The 15040-nt window shown below is 62.7% G+C and overlaps 1 protein-coding gene across 1 annotated transcript in view; it reads right to left on the bottom strand.

Annotated features, from left to right (window-relative positions):
• PIEZO1 (piezo-type mechanosensitive ion channel component 1) overlaps positions 1–14594 on the bottom strand; it is a 34338-nt gene extending 19744 nt beyond the window's left edge. The window contains exons 1-11 of the mRNA XM_008565877.1: positions 14501–14594; positions 7842–7964; positions 6735–6777; positions 6443–6581; positions 3318–3486; positions 2971–3184; positions 2707–2878; positions 2518–2631; positions 2358–2445; positions 1586–1686; positions 1022–1282 (exon numbers count right to left, since the gene is read on the bottom strand). Coding sequence (XP_008564099.1) covers positions 1022–1282; positions 1586–1686; positions 2358–2445; positions 2518–2631; positions 2707–2878; positions 2971–3184; positions 3318–3468 — 1101 coding nt within the window. The 5' untranslated portion in view covers positions 3469–3486; positions 6443–6581; positions 6735–6777; positions 7842–7964; positions 14501–14594. The remainder of the gene's footprint in view (positions 1–1021; positions 1283–1585; positions 1687–2357; positions 2446–2517; positions 2632–2706; positions 2879–2970; positions 3185–3317; positions 3487–6442; positions 6582–6734; positions 6778–7841; positions 7965–14500) is intronic.
• Between the last annotated feature and the right edge of the window lie 446 nt (positions 14595–15040).

The following is a 15040-nucleotide window of genomic DNA, read 5'->3' as shown; positions in this document are numbered from 1 at the left end:
ACCCCCTCCCACAGGCAGGGCCCAGCCACGATGTGGGGCCAGGGGGAGCCCTTGGCAGGGACGCAGCCGGCACCAGCCCCTCTGCACCAGCCTCCCTCCAGCCACAACTCTGCTCTCCAACTCACACAGGTGCACACACAGACGCACAGAAGCACACGTGTGCAGCCACAGATGCACACGTATGCATGCACACACATGCTCACACGCACAGGATCACACATGGGCTCACACACTTACACATACGCATACTTGCACACATGCACAGGAGCACACACATGTGCAGCCATAGACTCACATGTATGCGTGCACACGCACATGCTCACACATGGGTTCACATGCTTACACACATACTTGTGTTTGCACAGGAGCACACATCCGCAGAGCCACAGACACACCTATGTGCGCACACAGGTTTCACATGCACAGTGTCACGTTCGCAGGCTCACGTGTTCACACAGTTTACATATGTTGGAATGTTTACACATACACCCAGGCTCACACATTTGCACAGCCATGGATTCACACATGCATGCGTGTGCACTCACATGTTCACATGGGTGCACACGCTGGCACACACGTCTGCACACACAGGTTCACAAGTCTCACGTGATGACATACAACTCACTGGCCTGCAAACGTGACAGATGCGACAGCACTGTGGCACATGCCTGTCTCACACAGGGACACATGGGTGCCCATGAACACGATGACGCAGACAACAAGCCACTGAGACCCAGGGCTGTGTGGGAGGCTAAGGGAGCCCATGTCTGACAGACACATTGCACGCTGACACTCAGCATCAGGGACACAGGGTGGCGCCCACTCCCCAAATGCTCATTGAGCAACTACTCTGGACTGGCCCCCAGTGGCCGTTGGGGGCCCTGTAGTGGCCATTGGACCTGGCCCTGCCCTCCCAGAGCCTCCATCCACAGGTGAGTGGACAGTGAATGGCACAGCATCGTCCTTGCAGGTCATCGGATGGAACCCAGCACCCGGGTGTGGCAGGCAGACACTCACTCACCATGGCGCCAAGGTCCAGGCAAGGGTAGCGGGTGTGCTCCAGCCCCAGCTGGCGCAGGCTGACAGGGCCCAGTGTGGTGGGCAGCTCGGGGCGCAGGTCCATGGCCCACACATAACGCAGGCAGCACAGCACCAGCCCGTAGAGGAGGATGAAGGGCGAGCAGAGCATGGCCAGCTGGTGGCGGCTGCGCACTGTCCAGATGAGGCAGGCCCACAGCAGCAGCACAAAGGTCAGCCAGCTGTGGTAGGTGATACTCCACACCTGGGCAGCCAGGGCAACGGGCAGGAGATGAGTGCATCCGGCTGCACCCACCCTGCTCACCCAGCCCGCCACAGTGATGCTCATGCAGGAGGGGAACATACCCGCTGAGCCCGGAGCTCAGCAGCACAGGACGCACACCACACGTGCACACACGCACACTGCATGCACACCTGTGGGCGGGAGGGCGACTCCCAGCCCAGTGGGCCACAGCTCTGTCTCTGAGGACAAGGCCTCAGCTGCCATCCCACCTCCCGGCACGTTGTGGGAAAGCCTGTGGCAGGTGCCAGCAGCAGCTACTCTTACCATCATGGCGATGAGGGCGCACACGTAGCTCTGGTCCATGATGAGGTGGCCCAGGCCCTGCAGTGGGGACGTCTCTCGAGGCTCAGTCAGCCTGGGACGCACTGGGGGTGGGGGGCAGAGGTAAGCCCCAAAGTGGGGTGCTCTGGAGTCCCTCACCTCACCTGGCTTTGCCCTAAAATGTGGACAGTAGGCTACGGCAGGGCGGGAGGCCAGGGCCCAGCAGGCGACAATGGTGGGTCTGACTCTGTTCCCAAATGTTGTGTGACCCTGGCCTGTTCCTGCCCCTCTGGGCCTCAGTTTCTAAGACCCTGAAAGGAAAGGATGCACAAGAGGGCCCCTGCCCCCTTCCAGCTCTGTGCACACAAGATCCCCAGGGTGTCCACCCCCAAGGCCAGCAACTTCATCCGCTTCATTCAAATCATGACACGGAAACCAAGGTGTAGGGTGAAGAGCACCCAGAAGTCCCCATCCCCTGCACACGGCAATAGCGTCAACACGCAGCTTCCAGGCCACATCTGCCTGGGACGGCAGCCTCTGAGCCAGGGCCAAGCAGCCAAGTCCTCGGGGCAGGGGTTGGGAGAGCTGGAGCCCCCCTCAGGTCTCGGGAGCCAGCAGGAGAGGCAGTGGGCGGACGCGCCAGACCACCTAGTGGCCACCAGGGGGCAGCACTGGCCTTGCCCAATAGGACCCAGGATCTGGGGAACCACAGCATGCCTGCGTGTGCCTGAGGGAGGGTGGGGTGTCCCCACGCGGGTCTGTGCGTGGTACTCACAGGGGTGCTGCTGGGTGGGGGTCCGGCCGCTCAGGTCGTGCACGATGCAGTTGTCGGCCTCAGCACCTGGCCCCGTGGGCGTCACGGGCTATAGAGGACTCAGGTAAGCAGCACGCCAACGGCTCCAACCATACCCCCAATGCGCAGACGGACTCCTCACCTGGGTGGCACCCCTGTCCTGGGCAGCAGCAGCCCTCGCCTGGCCCTGGGGCTGCTGGTCCAGCTCATCCAGCTCCAGTTCGCGTTCCTCGTCCCCCACAGCCTCCTCCTTCCTCTGCGGAGACCAAAGCCGGGAGCTCAGCCCACGCACCCCAGGCAGGCCCCAAGAAAGTGGAGGGAAGGCACGCACCTGGCCCGTGGGGTGGTGCCTGCGGAGCTTCAGCAGGGAGGTCGCCGTGTAGTACAGCAGCAGCAGCACGCCGGGACTCACGTAGATCGGCCAATCGTGGCTGGCATTGAGCACCAGTGCATTGGGGCTGGAGCAGTTGTGGGGGCCCACGAAGTCCTTGAGACCAAACACCCTGCCCAGAGAAAGCCTGTCACTGATGGCTGAGGCAACGGGGCAGGGCCAGGGCAAGAGCAAGGACCGGGGGCTGTCCGGGCACGGCCTCACCTGGCCCAGATGCTGGCAGGTGGGAGCATGGCCTGGGCGAAGGGTGTCTGGTAGCAGTAGAGGCAGAGGAGATGCCCGGCGCCAAAGCAGCTCACCATGGCGCAGAGAGCGCTGAAGCCCAGGGAGCTGATGGGAAAGTGGCAGGCCCACCACGTGCAGAGGGCCAGGAAGGCCAGCAGGTAGACGCTGGATGAGGCCGAGGGGTGGGCGATGCCTGCCGGGCCGGGTGGGGTGCACAAGGTCAGCCCAGCCAGGGCGCATGACCCCCCGCCTCCTGGGTCATCAGGAGCTCCCAGACCCATTCAGGGTGACAGTGCTGGGGCCCTGCCCCCTGCCTCAGTGGGTACCTGCCAGTGCGAGCAGCACTACAGCCAGCGTCCGCCCAGCAGCCACCAGCAGCCAGTGGGCTGTGACCCGGAATCGGGCAGCCAGCCGTGACCTCCGAGTAGGGGCCAGTGTAGGAGCTCCCTGCAGCTCTGCCAGGGTGTTGTTGTCCATGTCCCTCTCGTCATCATCCTGCCAAGGTCACGGGGAGTGGGGAGATCAGGCTCCCAGCTCTGAGGCCACCACTCCAGCCCCACGTCCGCCCAGCTGGGAGCGCTGGGGTGAGGTCGACCTTGCTCCGCCACACTGCAGCTGTCCCTCCAATGGCCCCAGCTGTCCCCCTTGCCCAGAGGCCCGCCCACCACCTTCCTGCCTCCTCGCTCAAGTTCACGGGCCGGTGGGCCTTCCTGCCCACCCCAAGACACACAGTCCTTGACTGGTGTAGGCTGACCGTGGAGTGTTCCAGAACACCTTGAGCATCTCTTTATCTCCCCATCTAGACCACCAGGCCCTGGAGGACAGGGAGGGCGCCATGATTCCCACATCTGTCCCTGAAGCCGCTAAAGGGGTTGGGAAAGCAAGCAGCTGCTCACACCCTGCACCACACCTCAGCTCACAGGGCACTTGCAGACCCTCTATAGTGGGTCCCACGGGATTGGAAACAAGTTCAGAGGGGACAGGTGACTCTCCCAAACCATATACCCAGGGAGAGCAGGGTCCCATTGGCACCATGTGGGGTCTCTGGGGAGTAAGGGGGCCCTGAGGGACACAGCCAGGCACCAGGGTCTCCTGGGTTCCCCCAACAGCCTTGTGGCCAGCCCTTCCCCTGTCCCCCCCTCAGAAACAAGCTGCATCCTGGTTGGGTGGGGGGTGCTCCTGCCCTCACAGACCCTCTGGAGGGATGGAGGTGACTGACTGCCCTGGAAGAAAAGGGACAGCACCTGCCTGGGTTGGGGGGACAGAGACCTGACAAGCCTGTTTTCCTGGCCTTGAGTAAGGATTTCCCATAACGGAGCTATTTCCCAGACATGGAGACAGCCAGGGCGTGGTGGAAAGACATAGCCTCTGTCGTCAGATGTCCCGGGCTGGCGGCCCCGTGGGCACCCTGCCTGCCCTTTCCTAGTTGTTGGGGTGGGATAAGGTGCCTGGGCTGAGAGCACAGGCTCTGGAGCCAGGAGAACCGGCCTCTCCCAGCTCCAACAGTCTCCATGCTGTGCAGCCTTAGGCAAGTTACTCAACCTCTCTGACTCTCCCCATCTGTAAAATGGGGGGTGAAGACTGGAAAGGAGAGATGAACCGACAGATCCTGCCCTCACAGGAATCCAGGGGGCTGAGGAGGCCCAAGGAGGGGTGCAGACCCAAGCCTGGGAGCAGGGGCAAGAAGGGCAGGTGGGGCCTGAGACCACACAGCAGCTGAAGGTGAGACTGGTCAGGTTCGAGGAGCTCCCCTCCTGCCAGGGCTGTCCCCTCACACCCCAGAATCAGGAGCCAGGGGCTGGAAGGAAAACACAACAGCCAGGCCTGCTGCCACCCGCCCACAGCCTGGCCCCAGCCCTGGGAAACCTTCTGAGAAACACTGTGAACGTGAGTGCCTCTGGGAGAGGAAAGAACAGAGCAGCTGCTGGTCCAAGGACAGGTGCCTGCCCCCACCCGCGGCGTCCAGGCCAGCCAACCCTGACCCGGCAGGTCCCTCGGAACGCCCTGGAAAACATCTCCACATGCCTCTCCTGTCCCACCTGCAGCCGCCTCTGCACCCTGCTGCATGTTGTCACACACATGTGCATGCACCTGGAGCGAGAGTGTCCCTGTGGGCCAGGTGCTCGTGGACCCTGCCAGTCAGTGTCACACGTGCAGTCATGTTTGGGAGCTCCTCACTTTGGGTTTTAGAACTGTGCCCTGTAGGTGCCCAGGTGTGCCCAGTACCCCTCACCTCTCACTCTGAAGTCTGTCCACACTGGCCACGCCAGAGCCTGGCAGGATGGCTCAGAAATGAAGGTGACCTGTCTGGGGTCACCTGCAGACAAGAATCCAGCAGCCCAGGTGCCACCTGGAGAGCCCTGTGCTCTGGGGGGCTGGCCTTTCTCCCCTCCTGCCCACCCCTTCTCAGTGAATCTATTCCAGGAGGCCTAGGCTAAACTCCTGCCAAATGCCTGGAAAAGCCACTTGACCTCCAGGCCCGTTTCTACCTCTGAAAAGGTGGTGCCAGCTCTGCCCTGCAGGACGGGGACAGGGATAGGGAGGACAGCAGGCCAGGCCAGCTGCAGGCTGAGCTGCCCTGCCCTGATCTGCTGTGTGGTTTTGGGGTGTGCCTTCCCCTCTCTGGCTCCTCTGGCAGTTGAGGCCCACGTGCCTGACAAGTGTCAGATGTCTGACAGACGGACACAGGTGAGGTGGCAGGAGCCCATGTTCCCTGGCGCCTTCCGGGCAGGGAGTTTATGTGCCAGGACACACGGATGGTCATAAATCCCGGCTGAGCCCTGGGGACCAGGCCCCATCAGGCAGAGGCCAAGGCCGGGAGTGGGGGATGGGAGGAGCAGGCCTGGGCTGGGCGTGTGACCAGAGTCCTCGTGCAGGGACGTGCAGAGCTGTTCAGCAGTGGAGGACATCCAGGACCTCGACAGTCACGCCCTGCCCATGGGGAGCAGCTGGGAGCCCAGGATTCCCAGGGCTGGACCCTTAAGCCTCGTGGCAGCTGAGCTGACCCTGCCTCTCCCTCCAGAGACAGAGTCTCTGATTTAGGGCCTTGGCCCCCAGCTTCTCAGGCGTCTGTCCACGGGTGCTCTCTAGCACAGACCCATCTTCTTGCACTGCCGATTCCTGCTGCTTCCTGGCCTTGATAAATCCCCCCACGAACAGTTTCCAAGAGCACAGACACTGTCTTGGGGTCCATGAATGTTTCCAACCAGAGACGGAGCCCTGGTAGGAACACGCCTCATGTGGACACCCCGCCCTGTTGCGAGGGCCAGGAACGGACTTGAACCTCCTCTCTCCTTCGGCATCTCCGCTCTTCATAAGTAGCACATACTCACTCTTACAACTAAAGAGTCTACATTTGTTAAGAAAAAAACAACAGCAGTCCCTCAGATGGCTGGGACCACAGCTCTAGAATGAAGCCCCAACACACGTGACCAGCGCCCACCACCCTCACCAGCTCTTGGGCACGCTGGCTCTGCTGGGCTTTCCGTGTGAGGCGCCTGCAGAGGCCGAGGCAGACAGAGGAGACCACCAGGATGCCCAGGTCGGGGGCTACCAGCCGGATGGTGTTGGGGATGTCCTTCAGGTCCAGCCTGTGAAGGGCAAGGAGGGGTATGGGGGGTGGGCCTCCGAGGACGCGGGGGCTGGAGGACATCAGCGTGGTGGATGGTTCCGGGTCCTCCCTGACCCTCTCTTGGGCCTGGGAAGTCCTCTAAGGCTGGTGCAAGGGTCAGGGGGTGTCTTACCTCGTGACCCCTACATGTTGGAAGAAGGTCTCCCAGTGGCTGCCTGCAGAGAAAGGCACAGGGGAAACCAGATCAGGGAGGGAGAGCCAAGCAGCCCACCTCATGTCTGCAGGATGCCCATGATTGGTCTCAGGGATGCCTGAAAACGCTGCCTTTACTGATAGGGAAATTGAGGCCCAGCCAGGGAAACTTGGGCTGACTGAAGGCCTCATCAGTCCTGAGTGGCAGATAGGGATTCTTGGCCCCGCCGGGCAGCGTGCAGCCGAGACACGGCCGGACAAGACCCGACAGGGTGGTCTGGGCTCTCAGGACTTTCAGCCCAGTTCCACCGCTCCTGGGTGCAGACAGTGGGGCCAAGCGGGCAGGCCCGGTCTCAGAGCTGCCACTGACAGAGGCCACCAAGATCCTCTCCAGCTTCAGGTTCCAAACAGCAGGAGGAAAATCTTCATAGAATGAAGACAAGGACACAGGCCACAGCCGCCTGCCTGCCCACCTGCGTGGTAGAGCAGGACGCCCCTGGTGGGGTGGTAGGGACTTGGAGCCCAGGGCTTTTGCATCTGAAGCCTGGGTGCTGACATCCACCCTTGTCTGTGGAAGAGGCAGGGGCCAACTGCAGACAGTGTCCACAGGGCAGTGGGGGTGGGCAGGGCAGCCTTGAGGGCCTGGAGTTCGCAGAGTCACTGAGCCACAGTGGTAAGCCAGGTTAGTCGAGGAGATGCTTACAGAGGGAGGGCCGCCGAGAAGACCAGGGCTGTCCCCGAGCTGGACGCTGGCTCTGGGATCAGCCCTGCTAAGCCCAGACCCCTAGGCCAGGTCCTTACTGGCAGCGCTTCACCTGGGCCATCCAGGCCGGACATAAATCATGGCCAGTGCTCAGGGGCTGGTCCTCACTAGGCAAAGCCCAGGTGGCAGGGCAGCTGATGAGGCTAAGTCACCGCCCCAAGAGACCCAAGGTCCCTGCAGGGTTGTGGAGGCTGCCTCTCTCCCTTTCACCCTCCGCAGGCCCTACGGTTTAGCTCAGAAAGTCCATTGGGGTCTCCCCTTTCCCTTGACTGCATCCCCTGGCACCCCCTTCTCTTCCTAGCCCCCCTGCCCCCAGCAACTCACAGTTTGGCCTCAGAAGCTGGTCCAGGCGGGGCACGGTGTGCAGGCATATCTGGAAGGTGAGGTGGGCCACCAGGAAGAGCAGGCTGAGGCACAGCAGGGCCCGGAGCAGGCGGCCAGTGTGACCTGCGGGCAGAGCAGGCAGGCATGAGGCTGACACACAGCCCGAGGAGGATGGGAGGGGGGCGGCCAGCCAAGGCCATTCCACCCGGGCTAACAGCCCCCAACCAGGCCACGTCCGCATGGCCCAAGACACACATCCAGCACAGTTGCAGGATCCCAGCAGGCTGGCCCACAGCATGCACCATAGCCGGTACCCCCCCAGGAGGTGGCTGAAGCTTCCAGCAACAGCAGTGACCCTCGTGCAGTGGTGACCCTCGGTAGGCACTTGCTCCATGCAAGGCTGCTCGACACCCCTCACACGCCATCCCACAGGCCACTCCCAGCAGCCCTGCGGAGTGGGCACCATCAAGACCCCTGATTTACAGAAGAGGAACTAGGCACAGAGTGGAGAAGGGGCTTGCCCAAGGTCACACGATGAGTGAACAGCCAAGCGCAGCCTGTGGAGCCGGCTGGCTGGGGGCTGGTGCTGGCCCCCGGCTGCCTGGGCCTTGCTCCTTCCTGGGATGCAGGCAGGAGGGGACAGAGGCCAGCACAGAAAGGAAAAGGCCCTCTGGGCTTGGAGGAGACACCTGTGGGTCTGTGCACTTATGTAGCAAACATCTGTGTCACTGCTTGGCTCTGCAAGCCCTGAGGGAATGCAAAAGGAGGGACGGACCCCAGCAATGGCCCGCCTGCCTCCCAGCACACACTGAAGGGGAGGGCGCTAAGGGAGTGCCCAGAGAAGAGGTGGCCTGGAGTGGGGGTGGGCCAGGGTCTCTCTGGAGAAAAGTGGGGTGAGTAGCAGCCTCCTAGTGGGGCTGTTGTGGGCTAAGAGGCTCCTGTGGTGCAGCACGTGGTACCCAGTCCCTAGGGAACATTCAGCCAGATGGGGCTGAGAGCATCTCAGACCTTGTTTCATTCATCACTTCGTGGGAGGAGAAGCTGAGAGTGGGAGCTCCGGAGCGTAGGCAGGTGTGGCCCCAGACCGCAGCCTCCGTCCCTCAGCACCGTGTGCCTAGTGGGACATGGTGCCCTGCAGCCGCGCCCTGCTCCAGCCACCATGGGTCCTGCCAGGCCCTGTCCCTGGGGATGCTCTGGACTTAGTCCACTCTGCAGGGAGGCCTTGGGCTGCGGGAAGGGAGGAGACCGGGCGGCCGCACAGGAGGCCTCAGGGGCCCTGGCCTCGCCTCTGCTCTCTGCAAGTGGGTGGGCAGCTCACACTCGGACAGGGGCGGTAGCAGCCACCAGGTCCTCACCCCTGCTGGCCACTCACTGCGCCATCCCAGCCAGACCCTGAGATGACACCAGCACCGAGAACCTACGCAGGGAGCAGCACAGGCTCCTCCCACCACCTCCTGGAGCTCGGGGACAGACAGGGTCAGATTGGGGGCTGCAAAAATGTCACCATCATATCTGGCCCTCTTTTCTCTGCCCAGAACCCAGCAGGCTCAGGGCCCGTGTCTGTTTTGTTCACTGTTTTGGGGTCACAAACAATGTTTGTTGGACAGACTCAGAATTGGCCTCAGTATCCTCGGCTCCAGGGCTGGCCCAGAGGATGACACTCAGCTGTCCCTTCTGGAGTGATGACTGTCACAGCCACACATGCCACCCCAGCTCAGCGAGGCGAGGAGTCCCGGAGGGACCTGCACCAGTTTCTCTGATTTCTCCTTCTAGTGTCCCTACAGGCCCTTGACCTTTTGACCCTTCTAACCTCTGACCTGCAATGGGCAGGGTGAGAGGAAGGGCAGGGTGGAGGCAGTGGAAGGTGGGGGAAGGAGGGGTAAAGGCCAAAAGGAACATCTGGCCCAAAGCCCTCACAGGGCCCGATGCTTGGAGTCCACAGGAGGGAAGTGGGAGGCCGTGCAGGGCTCCCAGACGACAGAACCTTCCAGAGCTCAGCACCCCCACCTCCCTGCTCAGAACCCATGGGAGCAGGGGCCTCCTCCCCTGCTTGGCTCAGACCTTCCACTGTGCTGGCTCCCACCTGCCATGCCTGCCTGTCTTCTGCAGAGCCAGGAAGTCCGGCCGGCCAGGAGGTACTGCAGGAGAGTGCCTGGGCAGGAGGCCCCGCTCCCCTCCACCTCTGAACAGCATGGTCGCCTGCAGCCTGATGGGGGAAATGGGGCTCCTCCAGTCTCCCCTGGAACCTGGGCTGTGAGTCTTGCACATGGTCGCCCCTTCCACCTCTGACAGTGGAGTGGGAGGGGCGCTGGAGGTGATCAGGTGACTGGTGGCTATAGTCGCTGGGGTGGTGCTGCCTGTCCTTTCTCCAGGGACCTGATCATGAAGCACGTGAGGTACAGGATGTTCTGCAGAAGGACCAGTCCCTGCCCTGTGGGACTCCATCTGGCTGGGGAGAGTGACACCCCGAGAAATGCCACAGCACAGGGACCACCATGGTGGCACAGGGAACGCAAATCGGGGGGACCTGGCTTGGGGATCAGAGGAGGTTCCTGCAGAGATGCACGTCCGAGGGGAGGTGGCACTAACTGGATGAGGTGGCGCTCAGTGGCAGAGGGTGGGGCTGGGTCTGAGCAGAGGGAACAGCCCATGCAAAGGCCCTGTGGCAGGAAGAGGGGCAGTGGTCTTTGGGGGACATTCTAGGCCAGACCCTGCAGAACCTGTGGATCACAGTGGGATCTGGAAGCAAGGTGGGGTGGGGGTGCGACGACCACCCCTGCTGCCCTGTGGGCCCCAGCATGGTGGGAACCACCTGGGAGGAGAAAAGGCAGCTCACCAGCAGCAGGCCTGGCAAAGATGATCATGACCTAGAGATGGTGGGGTTGACAACTCCAGGAAAAGCCCACTTATCAGCTTACGATCCCCTTCCCAGATGGCTAGCTGGGTGGGGGCCCTGCTCAGCCTTCAGACTGCGCCCGAGCCTGCATCACTGACCCAGGGGTGGCTGCTACCACACTCCCCATCTTTCAGATGAGGAGACTGAGGCTCAGAGCACCAGCTCGTGGTCAGACAACTAGAGAACTGTTTCCACTGCACGGACCCCTGGCCTGGCTGCTGCAGCCTGTGTAACCACCAAGACAAAGCTCTGACACCCAGACCGAGGCCTGCGTGGAGGCCAAGGGGCCCCAACCCGTAGCCCCTTCCAGGGGCGAGTGCGGCAGCAGCAGCTGGGCTGAGGGGAGGCCGGGGGGGGGGGGGGGCGGGGCGGGGGGGGGGGGGGCGGGGCGGGGGGGGGGGGGGCGGGGCGGGGGGGGGGGGGGCGGGGCGGGGGGGGGGGGGGCGGGGCGGGGGGGGGGGGGGCGGGGCGGGGGGGGGGGGGGCGGGGCGGGGGGGGGGGGGGCGGGGCGGGGGGGGGGGGGGCGGGGCGGGGGGGGGGGGGGCGGGGCGGGGGGGGGGGGGGGGGGGGGGGGGGGGGGGGGGGTTCCTGCTCCCCACCTGGCTCCTGCCCAGGCAGGACGCTCCCATCACAGGCCACATCGGCCCACAGCGGCTCCTCTATCCTGGGGAAGGGAGCGACTGAGGCTCCAGCCAGGGACCCGCCCGCCCTGGCTGGCTGCTGCCTTCAGCCTTTGTTCCTGAACCACTGTCTGGCCCCGGCCCATCCGCCCACAGTCCTTGTCCCCCACTGCCACCACTGCCAGGGCAGGCGACCCCCATCTGCGGTGGGGAGGGGCTCGGTGTGGCCACTGCCCATCCAAAAAAAGGAGCAGGGGCTCCCACGGGGGGCTTCAGGCTCTGGCAGGCTCTCTAGGGAAACAGGAAGTGGGCTGAGAGGCGGGTCCTTCCCGCAGGAGGGAGGGGGAGGCCATCGCAGACAGGGGCATGGTCTGTACAGAGGATCTATCGACCCACAGCCCCTGAGACCACTGCCCAGGCTGCAAAAGCTCAGGGGCGTCTCCCGCCTCAGCATGGACCCCAACCTCCTCTCCTGCATTTCAGGCACCTCCACCTTCTGCCCCCAGGCCATCCCTTGCTGCCTCTTCAGCCTGGAAGACCCATCCAAGCCCACCCACGAAGCCCTTGCCGGCAGCACCTCCTTCCTCTGAGCTGGCCTCACCCCCTGCCCGGGGCTGTGGTGCCCACCCCTCAGCAGAGCTGTATGCAGACATCACTCTCCAGACACAAGCTGGGCAGGGCTGACTCGTGTGGTGTGTGAGACTAGCCAAGGGACCCTGTGCACCACCTGCAGAGGGGTCCCTCCACACACACACGGAGGAGAGTCTAGAGAGGTGGGGGCAGACGAGGGGTCTGTGCCATGAGACCCACCCAGCAACAGGGGGAGAGGCTGAGAGGAACACGCCCTTGCACCAAAACCTGGATCAACCTGGAGGCCAAGGAGCATGGCTGTGACCTGCGTCACCGAGCGCAGGAGCAGGGCACAGCGGTTGAGGGCTGTGCACCAACCTCTGTCCTGGGTAGGGGCTGAGAGAGGCCCTGAAGCGGGGCTGGGACCACAGCCACCAACATGTGGCCATGAGGATGACAGAATCATTCGCAGAGCCTCACCCCGTCACCCAGCAAATGCTGGGGATCCTCACGCTCCTCTCAGCCGCGGCCCTGACTCCCAGGACCTGGACCTTCACACGGCAGCTGAGCAAAAGCAGAGCTACAGCCCAGGCCATCGCAGCAGGGAGGCCAGGGGTCTGGGAGGCTTCTGGAGGCTTCCAGGGCTGAGCTAGGCTGATGGCGGAGAGGGTAGGGCCCCACTGCAGGCCCCTTGGGTACAGAGGGTGAAGGGTGGGGAGGATCTCTCTCCTGAGAGCAGCCTCAAAGGTAGGTTCTGTTCTAAGGCAGGGATGGGGCTTCCAGGAGCCCCTAAATGCCATGCAGCTCTCTGGCAGCTGACTCCCCAGGGTCTGCCTGCAGCCCTGAAGCTTCTGTGACAGCCCCTGCCCCTGCCTGGCCACCCCCAGCAGATTGCCCCCAGCCCCCAGAGGGTCAGGCTGACGCCTATGTGGGGACGGGGCCAGGGCAGTGCTCCCAGGGACGGGTGGCATCAGACCTTCCACCAGGGGCTGGTGCCAAGGCCGGCAGCTGTGTAAGCCATAAAGGCACAGGCAGCTCAGCCAGGCCTCACATTTTCCTCCACTGCCTGGAAGAACTGGGCAGCGTCTCTGTCCCTGAAGGGCCTCGGAGACTGGACAGATGGACACATGGAGGGTCAGGCAGGGAGGCAGGGTCTCCAGGTCTCCCCTGGTCTGGCTGGGAGGCTGAGCTCCCCCACTACTGATTAGAGAAAAGTGTTCCCAATCGCACACGGGGCATGAAGTATTTACAGAATAAGTGGCTTTTGGTCGAGGGCCTGGGAGAAGACAGAATGGGCTCCGTGGAGGGAGGGAGAGGCCTGGGATCGGGACCAGGAGAGAGAGAGGCACCCGTCCAGCCCTAGCTGTGAGTCCTGGAAGGGGTCTGGCCCTGAGTCTCCAGTGGCTCCCAGCATTCTGCCTGTGCTGGGCCCTCCCCAAAACACCTTCCTCTGCTCTCTGCACCCCTGAGTCCTGCCCGTGCTCCAAGACCAGTGCCTGCTCCAAAGCACCCTGAGCTAGAAGGCAGCCTGAGGGGTACTCAGAGCCATATGTCAACAGGCCAGAGAGGGGGTGACCCTGTGGTCAGCAGAATGGACCCCAAAGACGGCCGTATCCTAATCTCTGGAGCCTGTGAACATGTGGACCTCGCAGGGCAGTTAGAAGAGCAGATGGAATGAAGGCTGCTCATCAGCTGAGACCAGCAACCGTAATCAGGGACAGTATCCGGCATTGTCCAGTGGGCTCAGGTAACCACAAGGTTGTTATAGGTGGGACGTAAAGGAGATTCAACCAGACTCTGCTGGCTTTGAAGGAGGAAGGAGGGGCCACGAGCCCAGGAATGCAGAAGTGTCTGGAAGCTGGAAAAAGCAGGGACACGATTCTCCCCTGGAGGCTCCAGAAAACACACAGCCCTGCCGGCACCTTGGCTTTAGCCCCGTGAGACCCACGTCAGACATCTGACCTCCAGCCCCAAAGTGTGTGGTTTTACACCACTCAGCTGTGTTGACACGACAGCAGCTCCCCCAGGCCCAGAGCAGCTGTCCACTGTGCCCAGAGCCTCCACAAGGGCAGTGCCCGTGGGCACAAGTGGCCCTCCAGGGGTTCCGGGAAGTTATGCCCCACCTGGGCCTCGCCCAACCCTCAGCCCTCCTTGGTTGTCCTTCACACACACACCTCCCCGAGGACCCCCGTTAAGCCTCTTCACCTTCCAAACCCTAAAGGCTGGCTGGGGGCCCTTCCCTACCCATAGGGTGCTGAGCAGCCTTTGCGGACGGGCCCCTGACCGCTGCTTTCACTGAAAAACCAGCACAAAACTGGCACTAAGCACCTATGGGGCAGGTGACAAGGGTCCCAGGAAGAAAGGTCCTCTCTGTCCCTCCTGCTACTGTCCCCTGTGACATCATGCTGCAGGTCTGTCTTCCAAGGCTCAGCTGAAACTGAGTGTAGGTCATCATGGTACAGGTTTCTGCCCCAAATACCCAATACCCCTCCCACCATGGGAACTGGGCTGGGTCCACTGGACAAAGCCCTCTGAGCAGTGGGTTCCAGCTCCTCTCCCACCAAGCCCCTTACCTGGGACGCCGTGCCGGGTGGGGCCCGGGAGCCAGGGCAGCAGCAGCAGTGACAGCAGGTAGACCAGAGAGAGTGCGTTGACGCGGAACAGGCAGGCTGTGGAAGGAGACAGATGGTCAGCATGTGTGGGCAAAGGGGACGGCCAGCCCCTCGGCCCTCAGGACAGTGCTGCCAGGTGCCAAGCTCGGCACTCCCGCGAGGCCACATGCATCCCTACGTTCACGTGACCTTCTCGCTCCCAACACGACACATCTGAGGTTTACCGTCTTCCTGTGTTTCTTACGCACGCACAGTACAGGTGCTTGTCCTCCCGTGGGTGGACCCTGAGGCTGTGACTGATTTTCTAACTTGCTGTTCTTCCTTTCTAAAATCTTAGTCTTTTAATTAGCATGCAGTAAGGACAGCGGACGTTTTTTGGTGTCCGGTTCTGGGAGCCCAAACACACGCACAGAGCCATTGGACACAACGCCATCCACCACCCCTGATTCCCCCTCGCCGCCCCAGCGCCTGCCAATCTATTCTGTGTGTCGGGGGCTGAGA

The sequence above is a fragment of the Galeopterus variegatus genome, unplaced genomic scaffold (genome assembly GCF_000696425.1).
Source record: "Galeopterus variegatus unplaced genomic scaffold, G_variegatus-3.0.2 Scaffold210, whole genome shotgun sequence".
Classification (NCBI taxonomy): Eukaryota; Metazoa; Chordata; class Mammalia; order Dermoptera; family Cynocephalidae; genus Galeopterus; species Galeopterus variegatus.
This window is presented reverse-complemented; position numbering and strand designations above follow the sequence as displayed.